The 25,294-nt window shown below is 45.2% G+C and overlaps 4 protein-coding genes across 6 annotated transcripts; 2 read left to right on the top strand and 2 right to left on the bottom strand.

Moving 5' to 3' along the window:
* Positions 1–1,022: 1,022 nt before the first annotated feature.
* Positions 1,023–5,165, bottom strand: mylpfa (myosin light chain, phosphorylatable, fast skeletal muscle a). Its single transcript, XM_037475991.2, has 8 exons — positions 5,124–5,165; positions 3,522–3,650; positions 2,966–3,064; positions 2,057–2,132; positions 1,849–1,953; positions 1,664–1,742; positions 1,503–1,551; positions 1,023–1,366 (listed from the first exon to the last, which is right to left on the bottom strand). Exons 1-8 carry the CDS (start codon positions 5,148–5,150, stop codon positions 1,262–1,264), a joined length of 669 nt encoding a protein of 222 aa, XP_037331888.2. The 5' UTR covers positions 5,151–5,165; the 3' UTR covers positions 1,023–1,261.
* A 1,765-nt stretch (positions 5,166–6,930) lies between these two features.
* Positions 6,931–10,375, bottom strand: pheta2 (PH domain containing endocytic trafficking adaptor 2). Of its 2 annotated transcripts, none has more exons than XM_037476936.2 (4): positions 10,309–10,375; positions 8,549–8,637; positions 8,154–8,457; positions 6,931–7,477 (listed from the first exon to the last, which is right to left on the bottom strand). In XM_037476936.2, exons 2-4 carry the CDS (start codon positions 8,627–8,629, stop codon positions 7,092–7,094), a joined length of 771 nt encoding a protein of 256 aa, XP_037332833.2. In that variant the 5' UTR covers positions 8,630–8,637; positions 10,309–10,375; the 3' UTR covers positions 6,931–7,091. The 2 variants fall into 2 exon arrangements, with proteins under 2 accessions (XP_037332833.2, XP_037332831.2); XM_037476934.2 differs by lacking the exon at positions 10,309–10,375 and adding an exon at positions 9,374–9,629.
* Positions 10,334–14,970, top strand: cd2bp2 (CD2 (cytoplasmic tail) binding protein 2). Its single transcript, XM_037476933.2, has 7 exons — positions 10,334–10,465; positions 10,798–10,870; positions 11,471–11,606; positions 12,723–12,880; positions 12,963–13,542; positions 13,634–13,719; positions 14,168–14,970. Exons 2-7 carry the CDS (start codon positions 10,802–10,804, stop codon positions 14,276–14,278), a joined length of 1,140 nt encoding a protein of 379 aa, XP_037332830.2. The 5' UTR covers positions 10,334–10,465; positions 10,798–10,801; the 3' UTR covers positions 14,279–14,970.
* A 122-nt stretch (positions 14,971–15,092) lies between these two features.
* Positions 15,093–25,146, top strand: prr14 (proline rich 14). Of its 2 annotated transcripts, XM_037476663.2 has the most exons (10): positions 15,093–15,226; positions 16,625–16,773; positions 17,608–17,761; positions 17,842–17,901; positions 18,380–18,420; positions 20,189–22,843; positions 22,930–23,074; positions 23,228–23,337; positions 23,680–23,748; positions 24,161–25,146. In XM_037476663.2, exons 2-10 carry the CDS (start codon positions 16,646–16,648, stop codon positions 24,450–24,452), a joined length of 3,654 nt encoding a protein of 1,217 aa, XP_037332560.2. In that variant the 5' UTR covers positions 15,093–15,226; positions 16,625–16,645; the 3' UTR covers positions 24,453–25,146. The 2 variants fall into 2 exon arrangements, with proteins under 2 accessions (XP_037332560.2, XP_037332561.2); XM_037476664.2 differs by lacking the exon at positions 16,625–16,773 and having other exon boundaries at positions 15,101–15,226.
* Positions 25,147–25,294: the final 148 nt, after the last annotated feature.

Raw genomic sequence — 25,294 nt, 5'->3', positions numbered from 1 at the left:
CGGTTGTTTGGATCCTCGCGGCTCGTGTCTTACTGACGATGTCTAATTGGTCTTGTTTCGCGGGGTCCTCGAGATGCCGTGATTGAAACTAATCATTCGGTCGGCTTATGGAATCCACACTGGAATATAAGAAATAAAATAAACACTCCGAATCCGTTTCCATCAGAAGTTTGCTTCTCTCCCCCCACGCCGTTACATCTTTTGTGTTTTTAAGTTTACATTGTCACCCTCTGGTGAAAGTGAAGTAAAATCATATAATTGAATTCATTCCTTCAGATCTACAACTAATGTATTTAATTGATGACGATAATGACATTTGTGATGAGTAATAAACCATAATATATTAAATCATCATGGTGTGTTTTGTGGACATTTAGGTCTCCTTCCAGCTCCTGGTTGCTCCACCAGATGCCGCTGAGACACATTTAGATCTTTATTCCAGCCGTCTGGATTCCTCGCACAGAGCCACTGAACAGAGACGCTGTTGTACAAAAGCAAAGAGATTTTATTCACAGTTTGTCCCTTTTATTTTTTTTACAGAGGAAAGGCTCGCTTATGGAAAGAAAAAAGGTGATTTAATAGTTGCAGGAAGGAGCGGAGGGAAAGAAATCGAAGACGTGAATGTTTTCTTTCGGCCCTTTCTCTCCCCTCCTCCGATTTTTTTTTTTTTCTTCTTTTTTTTGTTTCTTTTTCCACTTTTCGATGAAGAAAAGTTGTCGTCACTTTAAGGATGCAACTTTTCACTTTCTCACCTGCAACTGCTCCCCCGCCCCCTTCTGCACACGAGAGGACGCCTTCGAAAATTTGGAATGAGGTCCTCTTACTGCGTGCAGACCCCCCCCCACACCCCCCCCCCCCCCTCTCTCCCCCCCCCAGTGGTAAACCTGTCTTCTAGGAAGCCGTTTTTAATCACACACCTCAGAGGCAGACGGAGACGTGGAGGGGAGAAGACAGAAGACAAGTTTGCAAGGAAAGAAAACGTCTTTTTTTTTTTTTGTTGGAGAAAAGCTTGTGGCTGGAAATGATGTTACAGGATCCTTTTATTGCAAATCGCCCCTTTCCCACACAAGCAAACACAGACACGCAGTGGGGTTCAGCACTGCCGTGTGCCAGCGTGACAAGTCTTTGGTTTGAGCACATTGGTTCACACGGATGGTGAGCGAGGAAGAGGAGGAAGAGGAGGAAAGCAGAGGGCGGGGAAGGCAGAAAAAGCAAAGGGATTGCTGCATTATTTTAAAATTTTTGTCTTCTAGCTTTCTCTTTACTCCTCCTCCTTCTCCTCTCCGTGTGTGATGACGTAACAGATGTTCTTGTAGTCTACGTTGCCGGCAACATCTGGGGGGAAGGCGGCCCACATGTTCTTGATCTGAGGGAGGAGACAAAGGATCTTCAGACACGGCACTGGCCCTCTGCTAAAGTTATGTTACATTACGTATACATATGTTAAATAAGAAGAAATTAGAACGGTCTGCCAAAAACACGCAGTTCTCCAGTGATTTTACCTCCTCTGCAGAGAACCTGTCGCACTGGGTGGTCAGGAGCTCCTCAAGGCTGCAAAGTGTCACAACAGACGGATGTTGGGAGTCAAACAAAGAAGTGGACTTGAGTGGAGGACACTGAACTCATTTGAATAAATAAATAAATAAATAAAAAGAGCGCTCACAATTCCTTCTTGATGCTTCCGGTGGCCTCGGGGTCCAGCACCTTGAAGGCGGTGAGGATGACGTCCTCGGGGTCGGCACCTGGCGAGGACAGGACGGAGACACGGGTTTAACCATCAGGGAGATAAGGACCCATCGCGTGGTGTTCCGTATGTGCATCGTTGTTATCATAAAAAGCGCCGCCCACCCTTCAGTTTCTCTCCGAACATGGTGAGGAAGACGGTGAAGTTGATCGGGCCGCTGGCCTCCTTGATCATGGCGTCCAGCTCCTCGTTCTTGGTGTTGAGCTGGCCTGAAGGGCATCCAACAAAAAACACACGCGGATCAGTACGAGAGGCCCGTGGGGGGGGGGCGCGCGTGCCTCTCCACCGCGGGCGCCTCCCGCCGCCGCTCACCCATCGAAGCCAGCACGTCCCTCAGGTCATCTTTGCTGATGATGCCGTCTCTGTTCTGGTCAATGATTGTGAAAGCCTACAAAGAAGAGAAGCAGGCCTTATTGAGTGTATTGTATAATGATTCTTTTGGTGATCGGGGGGGGGGAGTTGGGGGAGGGGGGTGAGGGAGGAAGGGGTGGGGGGGGTTATGGGAGCCCCGAGTCTTTCCTTACATGTTAATTTGAGAAGGCATAACTAGGGAACAGCTGTCTGATCCACTCTGAAACTTAACCTCTTGAACTCAAACTCACCTCTCATCTCTCCCTCCCTATTTCCTACTCCCTTCCTCGTTCCCTCCCTCCCTCCCTCCCTCTCTCACACACACACGCTTCCCTTTGCTGTGAGGGATACAGAAACCAACCCCTTCAATCTTTCCATCTGCGTAGTGATGCTAAAGTCATCGCGTCAAACGTTCCACTGAAGACGCCCGTATCACTTATCGCACGCAGGAGGCGTGTTTCTCTGGAACCAGCACGTATCCCCCGGCAACACGTTAAAACTGGCCTGTGAAAACTGCACCCGACCTGGCTCAACCACAACACACTCTCTCGCTCCCTCGGGCCTAAAGGCGACGGTTTGAGTGACAGCTGGGGGTGGTGGAGGAGGGGGGAGGGGGGGGGGGGGGGCGGCGGGGTCAAAGGGGGAACCATATGTGGAGGGCTTCGAAAAGGGCGACAGAAATCTCAGAGCTCCTCCTAATGACATTCTTGTGCTCATCGAATAGTCCGGCGAGAAGGGGATCCGCTCGCCAAACGGCAACTGCAGTGAAAACGGATCCGAGGGGGAAACTCTAATTTTGGCCCGAGAGATGGAAACCGAGAGGACAGCGGCTGTAATTTAGACTCTTTACAGTCCACGCGTGAAACTCACCTCCTTGTACTCCTGAATCTGGCTCTGCTCAAACATGGAGAACACGTTGGAGGAGCCGGTCTCTCCTGCTGCCTGCCTCCTCTTTGCCTTCTTTGGTGCCTGGAGGACGGAAACAGGAGGAAACACTTCAACAAAAGCCCACAGTGATGCTCCCCAAGTTCCAAACCTGCGTGGCTTGTGGTTCCTGAAGATAAAGCGACGCACACGCTCGTATTTTACATTAAAAAGAAACATTTCCTCCAAAGAATATCTCTCATTTTCATTGGTAAAACTACAAAAACAAAGGTCAGCGAAAAGGCAGATACACAAATTGTGTGAGCAGAACAATGTTTTTCTTCCAATCGATTGTGTCGTGATTCCTCAGACTAGAATTCAACAACACAAGCATCCTTAAAACTACAAGTATCCGAAAAATCACAAAAAAAAAACTTTACTTTAATATCATTTCAAGTTTCCACAAAATTTTAAAAAAAAAATGCAAATCAGAGTTAATCCACGGGGTCGGTTTGATATTTCCACCAGAAGAGGGCAGACATGTGGGAGACCTGGTACTCACCATCTTGAGACGGTATGAGTGGAGGTTTTGGCTGATCAAGGAGGAGAAGACAGTGTGAAGCCGCGTATTCCGGACGTCCCCCGGAGGCTTATATACCCCTCTGCAGGCCGGTCTAACTTTAGCCTCAGCCTCAAGTTTGGAAGCGGATTAGAAAAGAGAGAGAGAGGGTGAGGCGGGGTGAGAGAAGCTATCAAGTTTTGACCATCCTCCCTCTCTCTCTCTCTCAGCAATGGACTGATGGCTGAGGGGAAGGAGGAGACTGAATGGCGGGGGGGGGGGGATCCCCTTACTGGAGATCCGAAATAGAGCGAGGAGTCTTGGAATTAAGTAAAACCTGATAGCCGAGGGACCTTAGTGCCGATCTGCAGTCCCACGTGGACTAATAAGGACATTCGGGACATAGATGCTGTTGGACCAGTGGACACTGTCCCTCCGCCCTCCTTCTGTCCACTGGCTCACTTTATTTTTGGTTTCTGATGTCCATTGCTATATCGTGGACTGTGTTCTATACGCTCAGCAGCCGATGCAGCTTTGACCCTGTATGTGCACGGCGGCGTGCATTTATTTTTAAGTTGTAACCACGGCGATGTCCAATCTGGGATTTTCCCACAGACGGTACGATGGAGGGAGCTCTGTAGCAACACCGGGTATCAACTAATTGTCATCTGGGGTGTCATCAAAATATCTCCTCACACAACAATCAACATGGAAGAACAAATATTTGAAGCTCGTCTGCACAGAGCGTTATACAAAATAACTGGGGGGGGGGGGGTGGATAAACCAAATCTATCTTTGGATCAGCATGCTCACACAGAATCATATAAGAATAAATGACATAATGTAACTGATGCATCGAGGACACAACTTGTGTTTGTTTACAATGGATTTAGGGCCACCGTGTGTTGATCGTGTTCATGACAATTAACTAAAACATTAATAATAACAGGAATAATTGTAAGTTTTGTTCACTTCTTGAAAAGGATATCGGGTCCCAACTTTTAAAATAAGTTTTAATTAAGGAGGACTGTGTTAAAAAAACCAAGAACTACTCAAAACAATCAGATTATTCTAAATAAGACGTTGTGGAGGACGTACAAAGATCTAAAGTAAAATTACTCCAGAAAAGGTTCCTGCTGTCAAACTTCCACCAATAAAAATACGGTAAGATCACAAAACTGCATTTAAAGCATCAAAAAAACTAATTTTAGTGAAACACATGACTGTACTAAAATGTTAAAGGACACATGAAGTAAAATAAAACAAGATGGAATAAGTCATTTAATGGTCAGAGCATCTCATTGCACACGTTGTCTTAATATTTTTGAGTCCGTTTATGTTTCTCAAAAGGTGTGTTTGGTGACTTTCTCACTTGTTTCTCACCCCGCTTCCATCTCTCCCTCCATTCCACCCCCTTAAATACACAGGGATTACTTAACCCCCCCTCCCGCCCCCCCAACCAGGCGTCGCGGCAGCTGCATTCCCAGAAGAGCATAAAAGGGACAGCTGAGCCCGACCAAAAATAGCAAAATAAACGCGTCGGTCTGCCAATGCGCAGCGAAAGGCTTCACTTCGTTAGCTTCTTTTCTCTCAGACTGGATTTACCTCAGAGACGATCTGCTCTCGTTCCATCGATGACTTTGCTGATCTCCTCCATTGGAGTCGGGGCCCGGTCGGCTCGCCGCGTCCTCTGCTGCTTGTTCATCTCTGGTGTTGAGGACTTCCACTAAAAGCTGGCAGACCTCTCCCTTGTGTTGCCGGTGACCTTTGACCCCCCCCCACCCCCCCCAGGTTAACTCGCTTGTCAACACCTCCTCGAAGAATTGAAATACCTTCTGACTGTGATTTACACTTTTGAAAAAGAGACGCTCGACTCCGTGATATCTCTTTTATACTTTTGCTTTAGATTCAATACGAAAACCTGTTCAACTCAAACTTGCCTGTTAAACTCTTCATATCAAAACTGAGGTGAATTAAAATTATAATCAGGGCCGAAACAGAACATGTACAAATGAATAAGGAAGTGAATTTGAAAGATACACTAAGATGAGACTAGTCTAAGAGTAGAAGGTAAAAACAAACCGTGAGGAACATTGTGACAGGATTAACGGCGCATAGTCTAGTAAATGTCAACAGTATACACCGAGGTGTAAAGTGCCGTGAGAAACAAATGATACTCAGCAGTTGTCTCACAGCTGTTTCATTAACATAGCAAATCCAAATGTGTCTAATGAGGATGCAACACGTTAACATAAAGTAGAAGGATGTCGTGCAAAATATATCATATACACCATAAGATAATCAATTACATTAATGTGAAATACTCTTGCCTGTTTCTGGGGGTTTTTTTGGCACTTGCCATAAATTATTTGATAATGTAACAAACTATAAATATCTTTTAACCCACAAGATTTGAGAAAGAAAGGCTTAATTTGCCCCCATGAAGACATCTAGTGAGGAGCAACGATCCCTCTGGCTCTCTAAGAATAGAACGAGCTGCGACATCACGACCTTTTCACAGACTTGTCTCCCGCTGCAGTTTCTCGCGCAGGTGCGGGGGGGCCACTCGTAACCGTCGATGCTGTAACGGGACGCCTGTCGCCACGCTCCCCCTCGAGCCATCGATCACTCTCCAGGTGGATGGCGTGTCCGTGTGTGTTAGGGTCGGGAATGCGGAGACGCTCCCAGCTGACCTTTGTCGGATGTCACGGGGCTTGTGTATAATGTCCATTACTGATGACGGTTTTTGTTATTTCACTCGGTCGTGCTCCGTAGATCACCGTGCAGTTGATTTTTAAGTTCAGGTCAAAGGTCAAATCCCGCTTTGTGCCGTCTTTGAACTTGAATGTTAAGCTCCTTTAACTTACACATCTTTTATGTTCAATTAATTCAATTGACTTGTTTGTTTGTGTCTACTTCATAAATCACGTGCAATGTGCCCGCGCCACTTCCTCCCTAAAATCAGGCGTGTGCCCCCCCCCAGCACGCTGTGCTTGCAGCGCCCCCTGCTGTTCACTCTGCTCCACTGACACCTGTCACTCAACTCCGATGAGAAGCAAGAGTCACGTGTCAGCATGTTATCTTATGTCACAGGTATCACCCCACCAGCTAATTATGAGACATTTTAGCCAACGAGTTTTATTTTCAATGCGTTTGAAAATATATAATACTCTTTGCTTAATACTGCATCAGACAACCTTTCTCTGCTATGGATACACTTTAAAATGGTGCCACTCGAAGACTAAACTGCTCAGCAGGAAAGCGGGAATTGATTTAATGCAATTAGCTGCAGTTTGAGCAGCAGGACAAACACTGAGGGCCTCTTCCATGTATGAATTACAACAAGCGTTGTGAGTCATTGGTCCTTTCTTGTTCTTTGGTTCATGCCGGGGACACTTAGAAAACACTCAGGTGGAAAACATCTGGACCCAGCGGGTACATTTCAGCATGTGTACAGGTGTCTGGGCCTCAAACGCGATCGAAACCATCGACACTTTCGGTTTCACTTCCTGTTTGACGCCCACGATTTCACTTCCTCTCCCACGTGCGGCGAGGCGCGCGGGGGGGCTTCTCTCACTCGAGGCTGACGAGATCTCCGTCGGCGGGTTCCCCCCCCGCTCCTCGACTCCTCAGCCACTCCTCTCTCACCCGCTTCACTTCCTGGCCATAATGGTCGTGAAGTTTGCCGAAGTCCTCGAGGGGGTCGAAACCCACCAGGGGCCATTCGCCGTACGGAGGCGCCGGCCCGTTGAGGGGCGTGACGTGAGCGTTCCTCCTGGGCCACAGCTTGGGGGACTTTTTAGCCACCGCTTTGCCGGGCATCGGCGGCGCTTGTAAAACGGTGCCGGCACTGAAGCTCCTTGCCGGCCTCACCTCAGCGGGCGCCGGGCCCCGCGCGGCGAAGGAGAAGTTGCCCTGAGGAGGATGGGCCTCGCAGGAGCCTCGCTGCTGTTTAGCTTCTGCACAGGGAATAGATGTCAAAACTGTGCTGGCGTGTCTATTTAGCAAAAGGAAACGTTTGGGCATTTTCTGGACAGGTTTTAGCCCGAGAAGATGGAAATCGCACTGCTGATTGGATCCCATTAGTTTGTTGTTGCCTTGATTGTTTCAATAAAAGCATCAAATTCCCTTCATCATCACCCAAATCGGTCTCTCTTTCATCATCCTCAATATTGGAATAAGTTCTGTTAGAAGTGAGGAGACGTGACCTCTTCAAAATATGCCGCTAGATTTTATTTGTATTTATTTTTGACACACACTTATCCTTTTTATCCTTTAGGAGCTCAATGAATTCAAGATCTAAAAAAGTCACAGCTGAGGGGAGATTAGAAGGGATTTATATAATGTGCAGTATGTCTCCACGCTCTGAATCAGGCGCCATGACAGCCCTAAGGTCAAAGGTTAACGCCAAGAGTTTCCCTTTTCTGTGTTCATGACATGAAAACGGTCACAGGAGATCATGTGCTTGACTGTAATCTGCAAGGCAGCTTTCCTCCCCATTGGAAAGATCCAGGATCGCAGTTTACCCCATTTTTTAATTCTTCATGCTGACCCAAGCTAAACGTGAGACGTCATAGCTTGTCGCACTGATCATTTCATCATGGAAAAAAAAAAGGCAGAAGGCCGTGCACCCACCTTCATACTGCCTCCCCAGGTCCCTCACCAGCAGGGAGAGGTAGCAGTGGCTGGCCGAGAGCAGGGTTTGCACCCAGCTCTCCTGCGTCCCGCCGTCCCGCGCCGCGAACCTGTAGGTTTTGAGGCCCGGCCCCTGGAACACCAGGGAGAAGGCGAACTGGGCGTCGGACTCGGAGCGCCGCACCGAGCACCCCTCCAGCACGATGACCCCCAGCAGGTGGCGGTCGCCCGGGCGCTCCTGGTAGAAGAGCAGGTTGGCCTTCAGGACAAACCAGCGCCGGTGGTAGGTGGCGCTCCTCTCTTTCTGTGAGGGTGAGTTTGTCAAAGTGAAGCGGGTTTGTCACGTGAGTCGCTAAAACCAGGTGTTTACCTTCAGTCGCTTTGTTCATTCAGACCTTCTTGTAGAGGTATCCCTCTTTATCGACGGGAGAGGTGCACGAGAGGTAGTGGGTCAAGATCTTCTCGTGGAGCTTCATCACAGTACCTGAAGAAGAGGAAGGTCTTCGGTGTGTGCGGAATGTAAAACATTCACACGTCCCAGAGATGAAGACATGGTTTTACTTTAAATACTAACTATACTATCTCACGTTCCTGGCTATGAGTGAGTGAGTAAGTGAGTGAGTTATGGCCAGTGATGGATGAACGCTCTCATCGTTGCGGCAATTCTATCTTTCTTAGCCTAACGAGGCAAAGATACAAATTTCACCAAGAGGGCTTAGTATTTTTCTCCACTTAACCACCTCTCAGATTTACTCAGACCCTCTCAGACGCCACTTGAATGCAAAACGGAGTACTTAAGGATACTTAAAGTAATACTGCTGCACTCTTGCTTCTTAAAGGGATATTTCATCACAAACGCATTAGTTAGTTAAAAGATTTCCATGATTAAATATGTATACTGAAAAATATTAGAGGTTTAGACCGACTCTTTTTCACTTTATTTTTGATGCAGTTCAATAGATATTTACGATTATTGTTATGTATAATAGAAATGATAGAATATTATTTTGAGGGAACATTAATGTTATTTATTGCTTAAGCTTTAGGTTTAAGACCAGAATCATACGGTTACTCCAAATACACATAATCATTCAAACAACCGTCGGATAATACATGTTGACTGTGGACCGATGCCCATTAAAACCGCCTCGTCCTCCTTCCATTTAGTTGTCGTGACTCAGGCAGCAGTTACAGAATAGAGAGCAGTGAGTCAGACTTACCTGTGCCAGTGCTGGATCCCTCACAGACTCACTGTCTTTGCATCATTTACACTTCCACGGCTCTTTCTCTTGGTCCTGGGAGCCGATTGTTCTCGACCCGTTTGATGCATCCACAGCCGGACGATGTTTGAACGTATGGTTTCGGGTTACTGACACTGGTTCTCCCCCGGGTACGAGAGGACGAGTGTTGAAATATAAATAACTCGACCCACTTCCCGGTAACAAAACCCTGACATATTATATTCTCTCTCTCCTCTCCGCCCCCCCCCCCCCCCCCCTCCCCTGAGCTGGTGGATCAGCCGAACCGAGCAGTCACCAACAACAAGGTGGCAACCTGGAAGTGAGATGCTGGATGCTGAAGTGGAGGTCCGCTGGGTTTCACATCTGCTCTCTCACTTCTGCCTTTACAGTTATACTTCAGAGGACTTTTTTAAGGCAAATTTGCTGCTACATATTTGTTGTATTTATTTTGGACTCACAACTTAATGAATTCAAAATCTAAAGATGAAGAGATTAAAAGGGATTTATATACACTGTGTACTATGTCCCCACCGGTCATTTATTTTAGTACAACATTTCATTCAGGAAAATTGATCATCCAGCATTACTTTCCTATTCAGTTACAACAACACTTTCATACTATCAGGAATTAAGTCAAATCGCCAATAGAGAAAGGATTAGTGTCAAATAGTAGTTATAATATAATATAATAATATAATAGTTTTTTTTTAATGTTAATTAATATCAAATATGTTGCATGGTTTTCAAGGTTTTTCAAGATTCTGCTGCTTGAGTACTTTTGATACTTTGATTATGCAATAATCTACTTGTAAAACTTTTGGTGAAGTAACGTTAAAAATTGTAGAACTTGTGATGTGGTATTTTATACTTCACATACCTAAGTAACCATCATCTGTAAAAAGAAGCAGGCTCACCTGTGGTGTTTTTGGCCCTGTCTTTCCGGTCCTCGCCTCTCACCAGGCGGTGGCAGTAATGCGCCGTATCGTTGTTTACCAACTTTAGGAAGTAGAAGAAGAAGAAAACAACAAGACGAAGAAGAAACGAATACGTCGTTTGAATTATTTTGAGCAGGTCTCGACACACTTTTCGGCGAAATATTAATGAATTGACATCGTTTGTATACTTCCACATTGACGTTAAATACAGGCTGTATGGTAACAGTTAATTGCATGTAATCCCGCATGTAAAATGAGTTTGGACTGTTACAAATCCGCCAGTTGCGCGGCTGCTGTAGGCTAACATTTTTAGCCACAAAGCTAACACGAGTTCAGTGGTAACCGCTCATGTTCACATGTCACCATAACTACGTGAACGCGCTTTAAAGCCACCTGCTAATATCACCAAGCCGACGTGAGTTGCGTGTGAGTAATAAAAGTCACTGTCTCACCCCCCCCATCGTGCAGCGCCATGCCGAAGAGGAAAGTTACGTTCGAGGACGGGGAGTTGGATCTGGAGGAAGACCTCCCAAACAAAAAGGTAACGTTAGTCCACCATTCGCTTCCCTGGAGAGAACTCTAAGCAGTTCCCTGCTCGCTTAGTCAGATGCATAGATGTAGTTAACAATGAAACTATAGACACCTTAACTAAAAAACATAAGAATAAGTAAAATATACTTGAAGTGTGGATAGAAAAAGTAATCACTGTCCAGTGAATAATCCCTGTTATTGTTTTGTGATTAACATTTTGAGTACTCTATATACTGTTTCATTGTTTAATCCTAAACTGAGCTGGAGTGATACCTGAATGTGTACTTATGCTCATTAGTTGTTTAAATGTGCTTACTTACACATTAAACCAAAGGCATTGTATTGCCTTTGCTCCAGTGAGGCCGATGGAAGTGATGACGTATGAGGCTGTACTTGATGGCCATCAAAGTTCAATGACCTATAAGGAGGAGTGGGTCTTTTTGTTTGTGTCGCATTCTGTATGGGGGGCCTTTTTTGAGGCATCTATCCCTTTGATGTCAACACTTGAACATGCCGAAGGACACTTCTGCTTGTATAGATGATGAGATGCCTACATAGCCTCTAATGTTAAACGTGATCTTTTCCTTTCCTTGTTCTACTTTTGGATCAGACTTGCGAGGCGGTCGCCGGACCAGGCTCCAGGTTTAAGGTGAAACATTCCCTGGACAGTGACGAAGAGGATGAAGGGGAAGAAACAAAAAGCAGCAGCAGCAAATATGATATTCTGGCCAGTGATGATGTGGAGGGTATGTGTAGTTTAACATTTTAACTGCTACGAAGTGATAGATGACAGAGAGGTGGCTTTGCTTACTTGAATTACTTCAAATATACACTACCGTTTAAAAGTTTGCGATCACCTATTTCCTGTTTTCCATGAATACTCACTTTTATTTATCAAATGAGTTGCAAAATAATTAGAAAATATAGAAGTCAATAACAGCATGGCAGACCTTTGCATTCTAGCTGTTAATTTGTTGAGGTAATCTGAAGAAATTTCCCCTCCTGCTTCCTGGAGCAGCTCTCACTAGTTTGCGATTTGCTTGATGGGCACTTCTTGCGTACCACACGTCAAGCTGCTCCCACAACAGCTCAATGGGGTTTAAATCTGGTGACTGCGCTGGTTACTCCATTACAGACAGCATACCAGCTGCCTGCTTCTTCCCTAATAGTTCTTCATAAGTCCTGTTGTAGGAGGAAAATGGGTTCCAATCCAGCGCTGTCCACAGGATTTGGCATGGCGCTGCAAAATGGAGTGATAGTCTTTCTTATTTAAAATCCCTTTTACCTCGTACAAATATACCACTTTACCAGCACCAAAGAGGCCCCAGACCATCACATGGCTGTTTTCTTTGCCTAGAAGGCCATCCAGGAGTCGCCTCTTCACTGTAGACGTTGACACGGGCGTTTTGCGGGTACCATTTAAAGACGCTGCCAGTTGAGGACCTGCGAGACGTCTATTTCTCAAACTAGATACTCTAATATACTTGTCTTCTTGCTGAGTTGTGCACCGGGGCCTCCCACTTCGCTTTTTACTCTGGTTAGAGCATGTTTGTGCTGTTCTCTGAAGGGAGTGGTTCACACCGTTGTAGGAAATGTACAGTTTCTTCGAAATTTTTCGCTTGGAATAGCTTTCTAAGAACAATTAAAGACGGGCAGGTTTCACATGAAAGTTCTCTTTTTCTGGCCATTTTGAGAGTATAATCAAACCCATGAATGTGATGCTCCAGATACTCAACTAGCTCAAAGAAATGCCAGTTTTTTGTCACCAGCATAAATGTTTTCAGCAAGTGTTTTGCCTTAAAGTGAATTTTCAGTAATTATGTCTGAGATGATAACTGAGACCTCATTGATTACATTTTCAGGGCAAGAGGGAGCAACAATTGACTATGACGAGGGCGTTTCTATCACACCTTTCAATCTGGACGAGGAGATGCAGGAAGGATACTTTGACTCTGAGGGAAACTACTTCATCAAAAAGGAAGAACAGATTAGAGACAACTGGCTTGACAACATTGATTGGGTAATTGTATTTCATTATAGACTTTTGACTCATATCTGAAATGTTTTGGGCAATTTTCAATAAGCTAAATGACTTCTTCCAGGTGAGAGTAAAAGAGCAACCTTTTAAACAAAAGAAGAAAGGTCTTGGAGCCAAACGGAAACGCAGAGCCGGTGACGAGGACGAGGCTGAGGAAGAAAAGCAAAGAGAGGAGAAGCGGGCAGACAAAGAAAAGGATGAAGGCGAAGACGACGAAGAGGAGGAGATGGAGCCTGCAGAGGACCCGCTGGCATCCTTCACCCAGCACCAGCTCACTGAAGCTGTGATCGAACTGTTGCTGCCCGGGGAGACCGTTGCCACGGCGCTCCGTCGGTTGGGAGGCCTCGGAGGACGGAAAAAGGGGAAGCAGAGGGAGGAGAGCGAAGCCACAGAGGAGACCAAAAGGGATACAGAAAAGCTCGACAGGCTCACGGCACTCGCTGACAGACTGGTGGGGTCCGGGATGTTTGAGATCTATCAGCAAACGTATGAAAAACTTGCCTATTTGATGAAGAGCATGAGCAGCAAGCGGCCAGCTGTGGAGAAGAAAGGGGGTGATGAGGAAGAAGATGAACTTGACATGTTTGCAGATAAATTTGACGAGTCGCTTACAGGCAAAGCAGAGGAAGAGGAGGACAACAAAGGTGGCTTAGCATTACTTGGATGCATTTTCTTCAATAGTAAAAAAAAAAACAAAAGAATCTTGTTTTGTTAATTGCGATTTTGTCTTCTCAGTGAGTGATGAGGTGATGTGGGAGTACAAGTGGGAAAACAAGGATGATTCAGAGATTTTCGGTCCCTTCCCCAGTCAGCAGATGCAGGTATGATTGATTATGACATCCACAAATGCACCAAACCAAGAATGCTTTTCCAAATGCGTTTATTAGAAAGAATATGTAGTATGGATGTTGTATTCTGCATATTATTTACATTTAAACATGATTAAGTAACTTTAAAAATAGTTCTAGAAAGGTGTGGGTCAGAGTCTATGCAATGGCTCATTACTCATTTAGGACTACATTCTCAGAATAGATTTTATTTTCAAGTAGGGAATCCTGACATAGCTCAGGTTTTCTATGTTTGTTGTCACTAGAAATATGTGTTTGCACAAAGTCAAAGTTTAGATATATTGAAGTGATTGTATGAAGTAGCAATTATTTAGCGTTTTCTCCAGCATACTTATTTCTGTCCATTAGAAAATCTCATTCACGCTTTAACATCCAATCTTGCCATGTGTGTTTTAATTTGTTTGTGTGTGTGTTTTTCCAGGATTGGGTGGACGAAGGTTATTTCAGCACTGGTGTTTATTGCAAGAGGCTCGACCAGAAGGGAACTCAGTTCTACAACTCCAAGAGAATAGATTTTGAGCTGTATATATGATCAATGTTCAGCGGTGAATGAATCACAACCGTCATGGTCATGAAACATTTTCATTGTTTTGTGGCTTTGATGTCAAATCTATCATTTTAACAGGGGCTTTGTTTTCTGTACATTGCTTTTAAATAAATAAGTCATGTATGTGGTGCTGCTATCAGACATTTTTCTGTTTAATTATATTCCTTAGGACCATTGTAGAACCTTTTTAGGCTCATCGAGACCAAAGCATATTCCTAGTGACTAGAATACATAGATTTCTAATACACAGCTTCAAATGTAAACAATTGATATTTATTAGATTATATCTAGTTAACATGCATTCACAAATCCATTAGTGTTACCTCGCAGGACATATCAAATATCAGGCCAATGGAAATATTCTTTTAATACTGTTCTGAACATAAAACTGATGCGGCACTGAATTAAGTCCCATTGTAGTAAGTAGTTGATCAGAAGAAAAATAAATCCTCATCAAAATAAACGTCCAACTCAACCTGCTTCCACGTTATTGGTTGTGAGAAAATGCTGTTTTTATTTGTCTTTAGCTAGTGATAATGTCATTATAAATAAGGTTATCTTGCTCAATGTTACTTAACGATGAACACAACGCCTTAACGTAAATAAAATGTCGGTTTTAAAGACAGTAGGTCAGCCGAGGACATAAATAAAGTTGTATTTTGTTTTGCTACTATTTACCCAGTTTGTCGTAGCTCATCAATTGGCCACCCTCCGCCCACGACGTCTCAAAGTCTCCCCCGATTGGTCAGATTTCAACAAGACTTTCCGGGCGGAACAGACCTCTCTCTGTGATTGGATGATTGCACCATCCGTCTGTTTGCTCGTTGGATTCGTAAAACGGATGAATCTGTAACTGGCAGTAGGGCGCCGTCCGGCATGCCCTGTTCACGGTGAGGTGGGAACGCAACCCTCTGGTCCGGCTTAACGGTCCCGGTGAGTTTGTTTACTTTGCTATAGCCCCGATAGCCGTTTGCAGCCAAAGTGCACAACCGGAGTATTTTCTGTTTGCCCGTTAGAGAGCACTCGGACGTTGGGAATTAAAATGACAGCTCCCGGCTACGACTATTCCCCGGTGCACAAACTGTCGCGTTGTATTACACGCCGTCTGAGTATTGGCCAAACCGGGCGGTGTTGATGGAGTCCCAATAAAAATTCCTCTCAGATCTACCTGTAGTTCTGTAACGGAAGAATATCGTTGGCTAATGTGAGCATAAGTGAGCTCGCATATAACGTTCAAAGTTTTAATAGGAAACTGTACATTCCAGCATTTAGACGTCGCGCAGTTTTAAATCGAACCGCCGCTTCCATTCCTTTCTTATCGATCTTTTAAGTCAGCTTAAGTGTTAATTTTACAGGTTTAATATTATTCAACGTAACGTGGACTGAGTGTTAGCATGAGGTAACTAACGTTAATGACTGACAAAGAGCTCACATTCACAACATGAGTGGGGTTTTTTAGAGGGGGGGGGGGGGGGGGTCTTTCCCACCATCCTGAATATTGTGGCCATGTTGACTGAAGGTTATCTCTGGTTGTGCAGCACTCTATTAATCTTACATGCTGGCACTATGACATTTTCACAATATCCTCCTCTATACTTGTACCATACATTTTAATGAATCCTTGTTACACATAGTTTAAATACAACAACTTTTATTGTACATGTCAACTTTCTAATGGACACCAGGGAAGGTATCTCTCTCTCTCTTCAACCTCTTTGGCTTTGCCTGTTATTATGAATATGTTATTAATATTTATAAATTAGTGAGGGCATGCATGAGGAATTTAACTTAATGAGTTTCGTTTACCTCTTGTTTACCTGATCTTTGCCACATCAAGTTTTATAGCTATCACTGAAGTATTTTCATTATCTGTTCATTTGCAAATTAATTAATTGTTTGTCAGAAAGTGGTGCAAATTTCTGAATTGGAGTTCGTCTTCAAATGTCTTCTCCATTTATTATCATAAAACTTCAAATCTGAATATTTTTGCATGAACATTTACTAGCACCATTACTTTAATTGATAATGAAAATATTAAATATATTATGTGATAGTGAATTGCTTATATTTTGAGTTTGGATGCATGCAGGACACCTGTTAGTACAGAAATACCCCTCACATTTAAAAAAAACAAACAAACAATTTTCTCAACTTACTATATACAGTTTATATTTTGCTAAGTGAAATTATTAAAAGATGATTCCGCTTTTCAGAATATAAACTGCCAATACAGAGATCAGAAGAGTAAGTGAAGCTGCATTTTATTTTTACTTTTCATACCGATTTCATGTTCTGCATGTTTGTTTGTGTTTCTGTTGTTGTTATTTACAGATAAGGAGAGAGAGCAAGGGGATGTTGACTTATCCCTCTGACTCGCTCCATCAGATTGTTTGTCCAATGGATGAACATGATATTTCCCCAAACAATTTCTGTAGTGAACCTCCACCACCTCTCCTCCCCCTTTCCTCCGTCACTCCCAGGTATAGTTGTTGTGGCACTTTTTGCTTTCTTTTGCCGTAGGTTTGTTTGTATTCCCTTCCTTCCCTTTTGACCCTTTTATGCATGTAATCATTCACCAGGTACAAGGAGTACATTCTGCGGACAATGTCTCTTAAATGTGAATTTCCATTCGTTTTGGGATTAGGAAAATATGCTTTTTCTTTTGGAATGTGTCTGGTTGTCTGCGGTTCATTGTGCAGATTGTTTACAACACACACTGTAGCCTCTGCACCTGATTACAAAAGTCAAAAGTCAAGTGTTGTCAGTCACCAATGGAGACAAAGGCAGCCTACAACATTCCTAAACAGTCCCACCTCAGTTCAAAAATGAAAGTCATCGTTTAAGTGCACCTGCTCCGTACAATCGAAACATATGCAAGACATATTTAGAGAGTTGGAAAGTATTCATCAGTTCACGTTGGGCTTGTAAATATCTCATTGAAGCAGATGAGATTATCAACATGATCACTGATCAAAATCTAATCTAATAATAATTTTCTTTTGGATCTGTGTTCTGTTCTCCTCATCCTGACAGTGCAGTCTACTGCATACAAAAGTGAACATTGAATGTGAAACATGATTTGTTTGCACCTGTGTTGTCTGCGGCCTTCTCCTCGTTGGTGGCATCACGTTAATTATGAGAGACATATTTAACACATTAGTTTGTCTTTTCCCACTATCCTGATTATTGTGGCCATGTTGACTCTGGAGGTAGTCTCTGGTTCTGCATCGGTTTCAATCTTACGTGCTAACATTAAGATATTTTCATTTTTTTTTGTCTCCGTATTTGAAAAAAAAAAAAATCCTAATCGACAGCTGCGCGAAAAATGGGATCTCTGGAAGCCGAGAGAGTTGTTGCGTTCAAGAGCTCAGAGCGCCGCCCCCTAAGAAGCAGAGCAGCAGAGCGGCTCAGAAACCGCACAGACACAATCCGGCCCCCTCCAAGAGACAAAGGGAAAGCGCCGACATGGTAGGAGTTTCACTTTACAAAATAAATAAATCTTTTCAGGCACTGCTGAGTCACTGCTGACGCGTCTCTCTGATTTGTAGGTGTCACAGGCCAAGCAGCAAAGGGTCGAAGGCACCCAGGCACATGACACTCCGGAGGAGGTCAGTGCCGTCTTTCCTCGCTCTAGGTGTTCCACACTCGTCTCTGTTTGCATGCCGGCTATTTTATTTTTTCACGTCGTAAATCGTCCTGTGACCAATCCTTCCGTGTAGCAGCTGTCCTTTGTGTCTGTGTATGTCAACATTAGAGACCGGTACAGTGAGGGATTCTAATCCTCCTTCACGGTCTGCTGCATCTGACACAGACAAGCGATTTGAGTGTCTTTAATGTGACCCAGTAAGGAACAAACGGGATAGACACAGAACCCAATGTGCGACTGCACTGCCGAGGTGACCCAGTACCACTGTTTTAGGATCCACACACATGACTGAATGGAATAAACAAATAAAATGTCTTGGTTTTAATTTCCAAAGTACCAAAGAAGCCTTTTACAAATTCATTTTAAATGAATTTGTTGCTGCACAAAATTGCTTAATTTTCTGAAAGCAACTTCAACAGTTAATGTGATTATTTTTGCAGGAAGGGTTCGATGGGAGATTTGAAGCAGAGTGCCGAACTAAGTAAGTATTCTAGCTAACTCTTCTCAGCTTGTGTTAACACAGTAATCATTTAGTCGTTTTTAAATCAAATTTTACATTGTGTCTTTTCTTTGACATAAAGGTGTCTGTTGACTGGTTAGTAATGATGTGCAGGTTTGTTCAGTTTGGCTTAATGTGAAGGGTTTGGCGAGTGGGTCAAAAAGTAACAAAGCGACATTCCGAGGAAGTTACTGATAACTTGCAGCAGTCCTCCTCCTCTCTCTCACAAACAACGTGAACACTGTAGTGCTCATTGCTGTCTTTTGGTGCCACTGTAATGTAAAGTTGCATAAACTAATGCAGGTAAGATCGTAAGAGTCGTTTTCCATAGGAGCTACAATATAAGGTTTGTGAAAAGGGGAAAAGATGTTTTTAACTGAACCAGAGAGTTCGGATGCTCAACGCGGGACACTTCACAACATACACTCACCGGCCACTTTATTAGGTACCCCATGCTAGTAACGGGTTGGACCCCCTTTTGCCTTCAGAACTGCCTCAATTCTTCGTGGCATAGATTCAACAAGGTGCTGGAAGCATTCCTCAGGGAGTTTGGTCCATATTGACATGATGGCATCACACAGTTGCCGCAGATTTGTCGGCTGCACATCCATGATGCGAATCTCCCGTTCCACCACATCCCAAAGATGCTCTATTGGATTGAGATCTGGTGATTGTGGAGGCCATTTGAGTACAGCGAACTCATTGTCATGTTCAAGAAACCAGTCTGAGATGATTCCAGCTTTATGACATGGCGCTTTATCCTGCTGAAAGTAGCCATCAGAAGTTGGGTACATTGTGGTCATAAAGGGATGGACATGGTCAGCAACAATACTCAGGTAGGCTGTGGCGTTGCAACGATGCTCAATTGGTACCAAGGGGCCCAAAGAGTGCCAAGAAAATATTCCCCACACCATGACACCACCACCACCAGCCTGAACCGTTGATACAAGGCAGGATGGATCCATGCTTTCATGTTGTAGACGCCAAATTCTGACCCTACCATCCGAATGTCGCAGCAGAAATCGAGACTCATCAGACCAGGCAACGTTTTTCCAATCTTCTATTGTCCAATTTCGATGAGCTTGTGCAAATTGTAGCCTCAGTTTCCTGTTCTTAGCTGAAAGGAGTGGCACCCGGTGTGGTCTTCTGCTGCTGTAGCCCATCTGCCTCAAAGTTGGACGTACTGTGCGTTCAGAGATGCTCTTATGCCCACCTTGGTTGTAACGGGTGGTTATTTGAGTCACTGTTGCCCTTCTATCAGCTCGAACCAGTCTGGCCATTCTCCTCTGACCTCTGGCATCAACAAGGCATTTCCGCCCACAGAACTGCCGCTCACTGGATGTTTTTTCTTTTTCGGACCATTCTCTGTAAACCCTAGAGATGGTTGTGCGTGAAAATCCCAGTAGATTAGCAGTTTCTGAAATACTCAGACCAGCCCTTCTGGCACCAACAATCATGCCACGTTCAAAGTCACTCAAATCACCTTTCTTCCCCATACTGATGCTCGGTTTGAACTGCAGGAGATTGTCTTGACAATGTCTACATGCCTAAATGCACTGAGTTGCCGCCATGTGATTGGCTGCTTAGAAATTAAGTGTTAACGAGCAGTTGGACAGGTGTACCTAATAAAGTGGCCGGTGAGTGTATATTGATGCTTTCTATCTTTTTATAGGGAGGTGGTTTCATTTTACACAATGACACATTCTGCCTGGTTTGCGTTTTTTTAAGTCTAATTTCTCTTTTTATTTAGGCAAAGCGACCAGAGAGACCTGGAGACTGAAGTAAATGTGGTTGAGCATTGTATGGTGGATGGCACACAGCCTCTTGACACCATGGCGTCCGACATGGACGCCTGCGGACACTCTCTGGCGAACGCGTCCCCCCCAAAGGGATGGGTGATCGGACCCTTGTTTCAGTCATTCAGGTCCAAGATGGCCAGTTTCACCGAGATAGTCATGACTCCTGTTAAGCTCTTCCGAGCTAACAGTCCTCCACCATTCACCGACCTTCCAGACAAACTCGATGAGTTGGATCTTGAGGCCGCTGGAGCATCTGATGTTGAGCCGAGTGACGTGTGTCCTCCAGGAGCACAAAGTGAGGGGCGGAATCCAGAGAGACTCGGTGAAGTACAAGCAGACCGAGGAGCGACGACTGTCGCTCTTTTATATCCCAAAAAGTTGTTGTTTGATGAAGAGTTGCCAGCGCAGGGCTTCGAACAGGTGAGCGAAAGTGCAGCAACGCAAAAGGAAAAGAACTCTCCTGACCCTGTGCCGTTAAAACGCCTTTTACCCAGCAGTGTTCCTGAGGGAGGGTCCGTCAGCACCTCCGTATTGTTACAGCCCTCTCTCAACATAAGTGCCTCACATGAAGCCAAGTTAAATGTGTCTGGTGCTGTCGAGGAGCAAACAGGAAGATTGACTGTCCAGCTGAAACCACTGCCGAAGAAATGTACAGTCAAGAAAGTTCCTTCTAAGACATCAACATATAAAGTAAAAAAGCAAAAGTCTGAGGTTAGTGATGAGCAGGTTACTCTCATGGATTCAGTCCAAATCAACAAAGTTGATTCCAGCTGTTCAGCTCAGCCTGATGTTTGTGATGGCAGTAAAATGGAAGTTATGGATCGCCCCGGCAACCTGAGAAACCTGACTGACCTTGCTAATGGAGGCACAATGAAACCTTCTTTGGATACGCCGCAGCCAGATTGTGCGTTAAACCCTAAAAGTGACTCTGCTTCAGGTCTGGGGAGAGAAAGGAGAGGACTTCAGCTAGACTGCCATTCACAAGACTTGGTAAAGAAGAGAAGATGTACAAAGGATACAAGAAGACAACAGTTATTGACTGTGGCTTCAGTTGTCGGCCCATTGAGACCACAGAGAAGGGAGGTTGTGTCGACCACTCCTGTAGTACATCAGGAAGAAAAGCCAAAGCCTGTTGAAAAAAGGCCAGTTTCAACAAGAGCAAATAAGAAGGGAAGAAATGGACAGGAAAGACTGACAATAAATGAAGCTGTTTTAATCACACAGACTGAGCGTTACTCCCTGGATGAAAGCAGCAGTGTGTCGGAGAACAACCTAAAGGTAAGCAGCAGCCAGGAGGCGCCCAGTGGTCCGTCCGCCAAGACAACAACAAGCCCCAGTAAACCTCATGCAGACATCGATAGCCGCATGGAACTGGAAACCAGCATGGCTGCCGCCTCTACAAAGCAAACGGAGCAGGAGAGGCTGTCAGAGGCCCCCCCTCGCAGGAACATCAACAAGAGACCGGTCAAAAGGAAATCCCAGGGCCAATTCAGCTCCACTGCACAATCGGGCGGCACTTTGTTTTCTGCCTCGTCAGCACCACCGGCGGATCTGAACGTTCAAAAAGAGGAGAGCTCTGAGAAGGGGTTGACCGTCCAAGACCATCCGTCCAAGAGAACCCAAAGGGATTTAAGAGTTGCTGCTTCAGGTGGGAGTCAAGAGGCGAAGCAGTGTATCCATGACCTTCATCCGATAGCCAAAGAAAACCAGCCTGATAAACGCAGAGGCAAAGTCTCAATGCACCCCGTGTATTTTGAAATGACACCTTTAGAAAGCAATGCCCCACCTGTTCCTTCGTCCTCTCAACCCCGTTCAAAAAGTTCTGTCCAATCAAATAATGCCGCTAAGCACTCCACCGATGAGGAGAAGAGCGCTGCTTCTGTATCAGACGAGTTATTTCCCTCTGACAGCAGCGTTAGCGTCTCTGGGTCTGCTGCACGAGGGGTCAACGTTAAGCCAAGAAGAGCAAATAAAAAAAAAAGATGCCAGGTTTTGCATGGCGGGCCGTGTAAAGGTGGCGAGGTGACAAACGCCGCCGCCGTGGACAACGACGCGGCGCCGGCTGCAGCTAGTTCCCACTCGGAGGGAAAGGACTTGTCGAGGCGCCTGTTGCGCAGCTACTCCTGCCCCGAGATCCCCTCCCTTCGTCTCCACGACACCCCCACGCCTTGGGCTCTGCACTCCCCCCGTCACGCCAGGCTCCACTCGGCACCGCAGCACCAGGCCTCCCACGCCCATCACGCCCACAAGTCCCGGCGGCGGGCTCGTCGCCACACGGTCTGCAGCGTGGAGGTGGAGAGGGAGATCGCGCCGCTCTGCCTCCGCAAGGAGGTGTACCCGTCCAGGAGGTCCCTCCCGTCCGCCACAGCCACCCAGCCCCCGGGGTGGGCTCCCAGTCTTTCTCCCAGCACCTCCCTCGCCGCCCTGGCTTCCTGCTTCCTCTCGAGCCCCCTGGCTTTCCTCTCCAAGAAGGTCGGCAGCGGAGGCGCCGCCGCGAGCCCCGGCACTCCCGTCCATGCGTCCTCCTCCTCCGCCTCCTGCTCGCCGGTGGTGCGCCTCTTTAGAATGGACTCGTCTCCTTCCGCTGCGTTGGACTACAGTAGCAGGTAACGCTCTTTAAGATATTTATAAGATATTTAGCGTTAATGCAAATGACGCTGAGCTGATATTGGCTCTTGTTTTTGTTTTTTAGTGGAAATCCGACGGAGTGTGAGATGGAGAGAAGACAACGCAGTGAGGAGGAGGAGGATGACGGCGAGGACACAAGTTCGTCCAGCCAGGAGTTTGAAGACGTGGGGTTGAGAGATGAAAAGGCTTTGTCTGATTCTGAAATCAAGGTAAACTTCATTTCCCTTTTTTTAAATATGATCAATGTTCAATAACAGTTATCAAGCATACATTTATATTCTTTCTGATTACAGTTTTGGACTGTTTATTATGCTGAAATCAGCTGTTTTTAATGTTTTTTTCCCTCTTGTTCATCATTACAGGTGGGACAAAAGCATGAGGAACGAGGAAAAGTGTCATCTATTAAAATTCGGAAGACTTTACCCAAACCTCAGAACAACCTGACCCCCATGGGCCTGCCCAGAGCAGTCAGGTAAATACCGTGACTTTCTAAGGATTCCAAGTCCCAGTAGCAGTAACACACCAGCTCCTAAAACACATTGACTGTTTATGAGGTGCCACAGCGAATTTAGCCTGTGCTCCTCCTTTCTGCAGTGCTGGTCGACGTGTTTCATTAAAGAATAACGACGCTCTCCAACTATGTGATAAACGCATCTTACTTTTCTAGAAATTCCTCTCGATAAAGGTTCCCCGTCACTTTGTCTTACAGCTTTTAGTTTGAAGCAACACAATGAATTAGTTTGACCGTCTCAACGCGTGTCTGTTATCTAATGAACGCTGATCAATATTCAGACTTTCTCTTGTTCCACCACAGGCTGAAAAAGAAGGAGTTTAGTTTGGAAGAGATTTACACCAATAAGAACTTCAGTAAACCCCCCGAGAGGTAAGGACAGCTCCACAACTTTCACTGTAAACGTACGTTTGAAGATACGTACAAACACAAATAAATGGTTTAAAAGGTTCATTCAGATTCACCAAAGTTCCACAATAGCAAACATAACAACTGATCCCTGCAGCAGCTTCGTGGATTGTTGAAATTCACAAGCAACACTTTTTGCCTTTCTAGTTATTTGAGCAGCTGTTTCACCGTACAACATGATTTATTTTTCTGCCCTTGCTGCATCTTCGCTGTAAAAATAAAATCGCCCATTTGCTAATAATTTAGAACTGGTCTGAGGTCAGATTGTTGTTGCTTGCGAGTTTAATTAAGTTTGAAGATCAGTTACTTCAACAAGGTCAAACTTTATGATTCTGTGCCTCGCTCATTGATTAGTAATCTGTTGATCCGGTTTCAGCCGGCTGGAGACCATTTTCGAGGTGCCTCTCAGCCGGCGGGACGGGTCCGAGTCCTGGTACGGCCAGAGGCGGGTCAAGCGATTCCTGGAGTTCCTGGATGCCGGCGAGGTCAGAAAGCCAAAGAAGCCCCTCGTCGGTGTTGGAAAGGCAGGTGTCTCGTCCTCCAGGACCAGACGGGGGGGTTTCCCTAAAGACGATGCGTGCCTCAGCGCGCGGGACGTGGACTCGCTGCTCTGTGCCAAGCTGGATCAGCTGACTCTGCTGTTAATAGGTGATCAGAAAGGCAGCTGACGCGCGCTTCTTAGAAGGCCGTTGTTTGGCCGCCACTCAAAATAAACACTGCGAGAGACGCGTCTGTTTCTTCTGTATTTTCAACCGCCGTGTCACTGAAGAACTCAGTATTTGTAGCGAGAACGATGCGCCAGAGGATGTCTCCTCAGGAAGTTGGTTCTAAAGATGGTGGATATCCGTCCATTTGTCCCCTGGCAGCTCTCCAGCCGCCTGGTTGCAACACGTCTACAGTATCGTAACAATTTCAGTATGTTGGTTGGTGAGCTTTGACCCTAATCATTATTTTAATTAAATCCATAAAGGCAGCTGTTTTATATAGCGGAAAGAGATTTGTATTCACGGTTGGCCTTTTGTCCATGGTTCATACGTCGTGTGAAGTGTCTTTAAGCAGCACAGGCTCATTGTGTGAACTCTGTGGCAGGAGCTTTATGATGTATGAAAACAGCTTGTTCAGGTTGGCTTTAGATTACTTGTGGTTCTCTGGATAGTTTCCTGCCATCTATATTTGTATTGCGAATGTATCTTGATAAACTTATGTATTTTTTTTTTTGGGGGGGGCCAAATTTCAATGAGGTTGCCTTAACTGTAAGAGGTTTAAATGGATGGGTTTTGTCGGCGTGTTGATAGTTGTTCTCTGACCGTCGGGTCAAAATCCTTCAAACAAATCAAAGCACAAAGCGGTTTTATTGTGAAATAGTTTGTTTATATAAAAGTACAAGGTACATCGATACATTTGACAACACAGCTAATATAGTAACATTGCAATATTGATTAGAAGCAATAACATCGGGGTCTTGGTCCCTCGGTCATCACATAAATCCCTGTAGAGACCCAATCCTTGA

The sequence above is a fragment of the Pungitius pungitius genome, chromosome 12 (assembly GCF_949316345.1).
Source record: "Pungitius pungitius chromosome 12, fPunPun2.1, whole genome shotgun sequence".
NCBI classification, from domain to species: domain Eukaryota; kingdom Metazoa; phylum Chordata; class Actinopteri; order Perciformes; family Gasterosteidae; genus Pungitius; species Pungitius pungitius.
This window is presented reverse-complemented; position numbering and strand designations above follow the sequence as displayed.

Coding starts and splice junctions, on each gene's coding strand:
- mylpfa (XM_037475991.2), bottom strand. CDS start 5,150: ATGGAACGAGAGCAGATCGTCTCTGAG. Junction 2,133..2,965: donor AGATTCAGGAGTACAAGGAG/GTGAGTTTCACG, acceptor TCTTCTTTGTAG/GCTTTCACAATCATTGACCA. Junction 1,367..1,502: donor ACAGGTTCTCTGCAGAGGAG/GTAAAATCACTG, acceptor CTCCTCCCTCAG/ATCAAGAACATGTGGGCCGC.
- pheta2 (XM_037476936.2), bottom strand. CDS start 8,629: ATGAAGCTCCACGAGAAGATCTTGACCCACTACCTCTCGTGCACCTCT. Junction 8,458..8,548: donor AGGGATACCTCTACAAGAAG/GTCTGAATGAAC, acceptor TCACCCTCACAG/AAAGAGAGGAGCGCCACCTA. Junction 7,478..8,153: donor CCTGGGGAGGCAGTATGAAG/GTGGGTGCACGG, acceptor TTCCCTGTGCAG/AAGCTAAACAGCAGCGAGGC.
- cd2bp2 (XM_037476933.2), top strand. CDS start 10,802: ATGCCGAAGAGGAAAGTTACGTTCGAGGACGGGGAGTTGGATCTGGAG. Junction 10,871..11,470: donor AAGACCTCCCAAACAAAAAG/GTAACGTTAGTC, acceptor CTTTTGGATCAG/ACTTGCGAGGCGGTCGCCGG. Junction 11,607..12,722: donor GGCCAGTGATGATGTGGAGG/GTATGTGTAGTT, acceptor TTACATTTTCAG/GGCAAGAGGGAGCAACAATT.
- prr14 (XM_037476663.2), top strand. CDS start 16,646: ATGTTGACTTATCCCTCTGACTCGCTCCATCAGATTGTTTGTCCAATG. Junction 17,762..17,841: donor AAAGGGAAAGCGCCGACATG/GTAGGAGTTTCA, acceptor TCTGATTTGTAG/GTGTCACAGGCCAAGCAGCA. Junction 18,421..20,188: donor GAAGCAGAGTGCCGAACTAA/GTAAGTATTCTA, acceptor CTTTTTATTTAG/GCAAAGCGACCAGAGAGACC.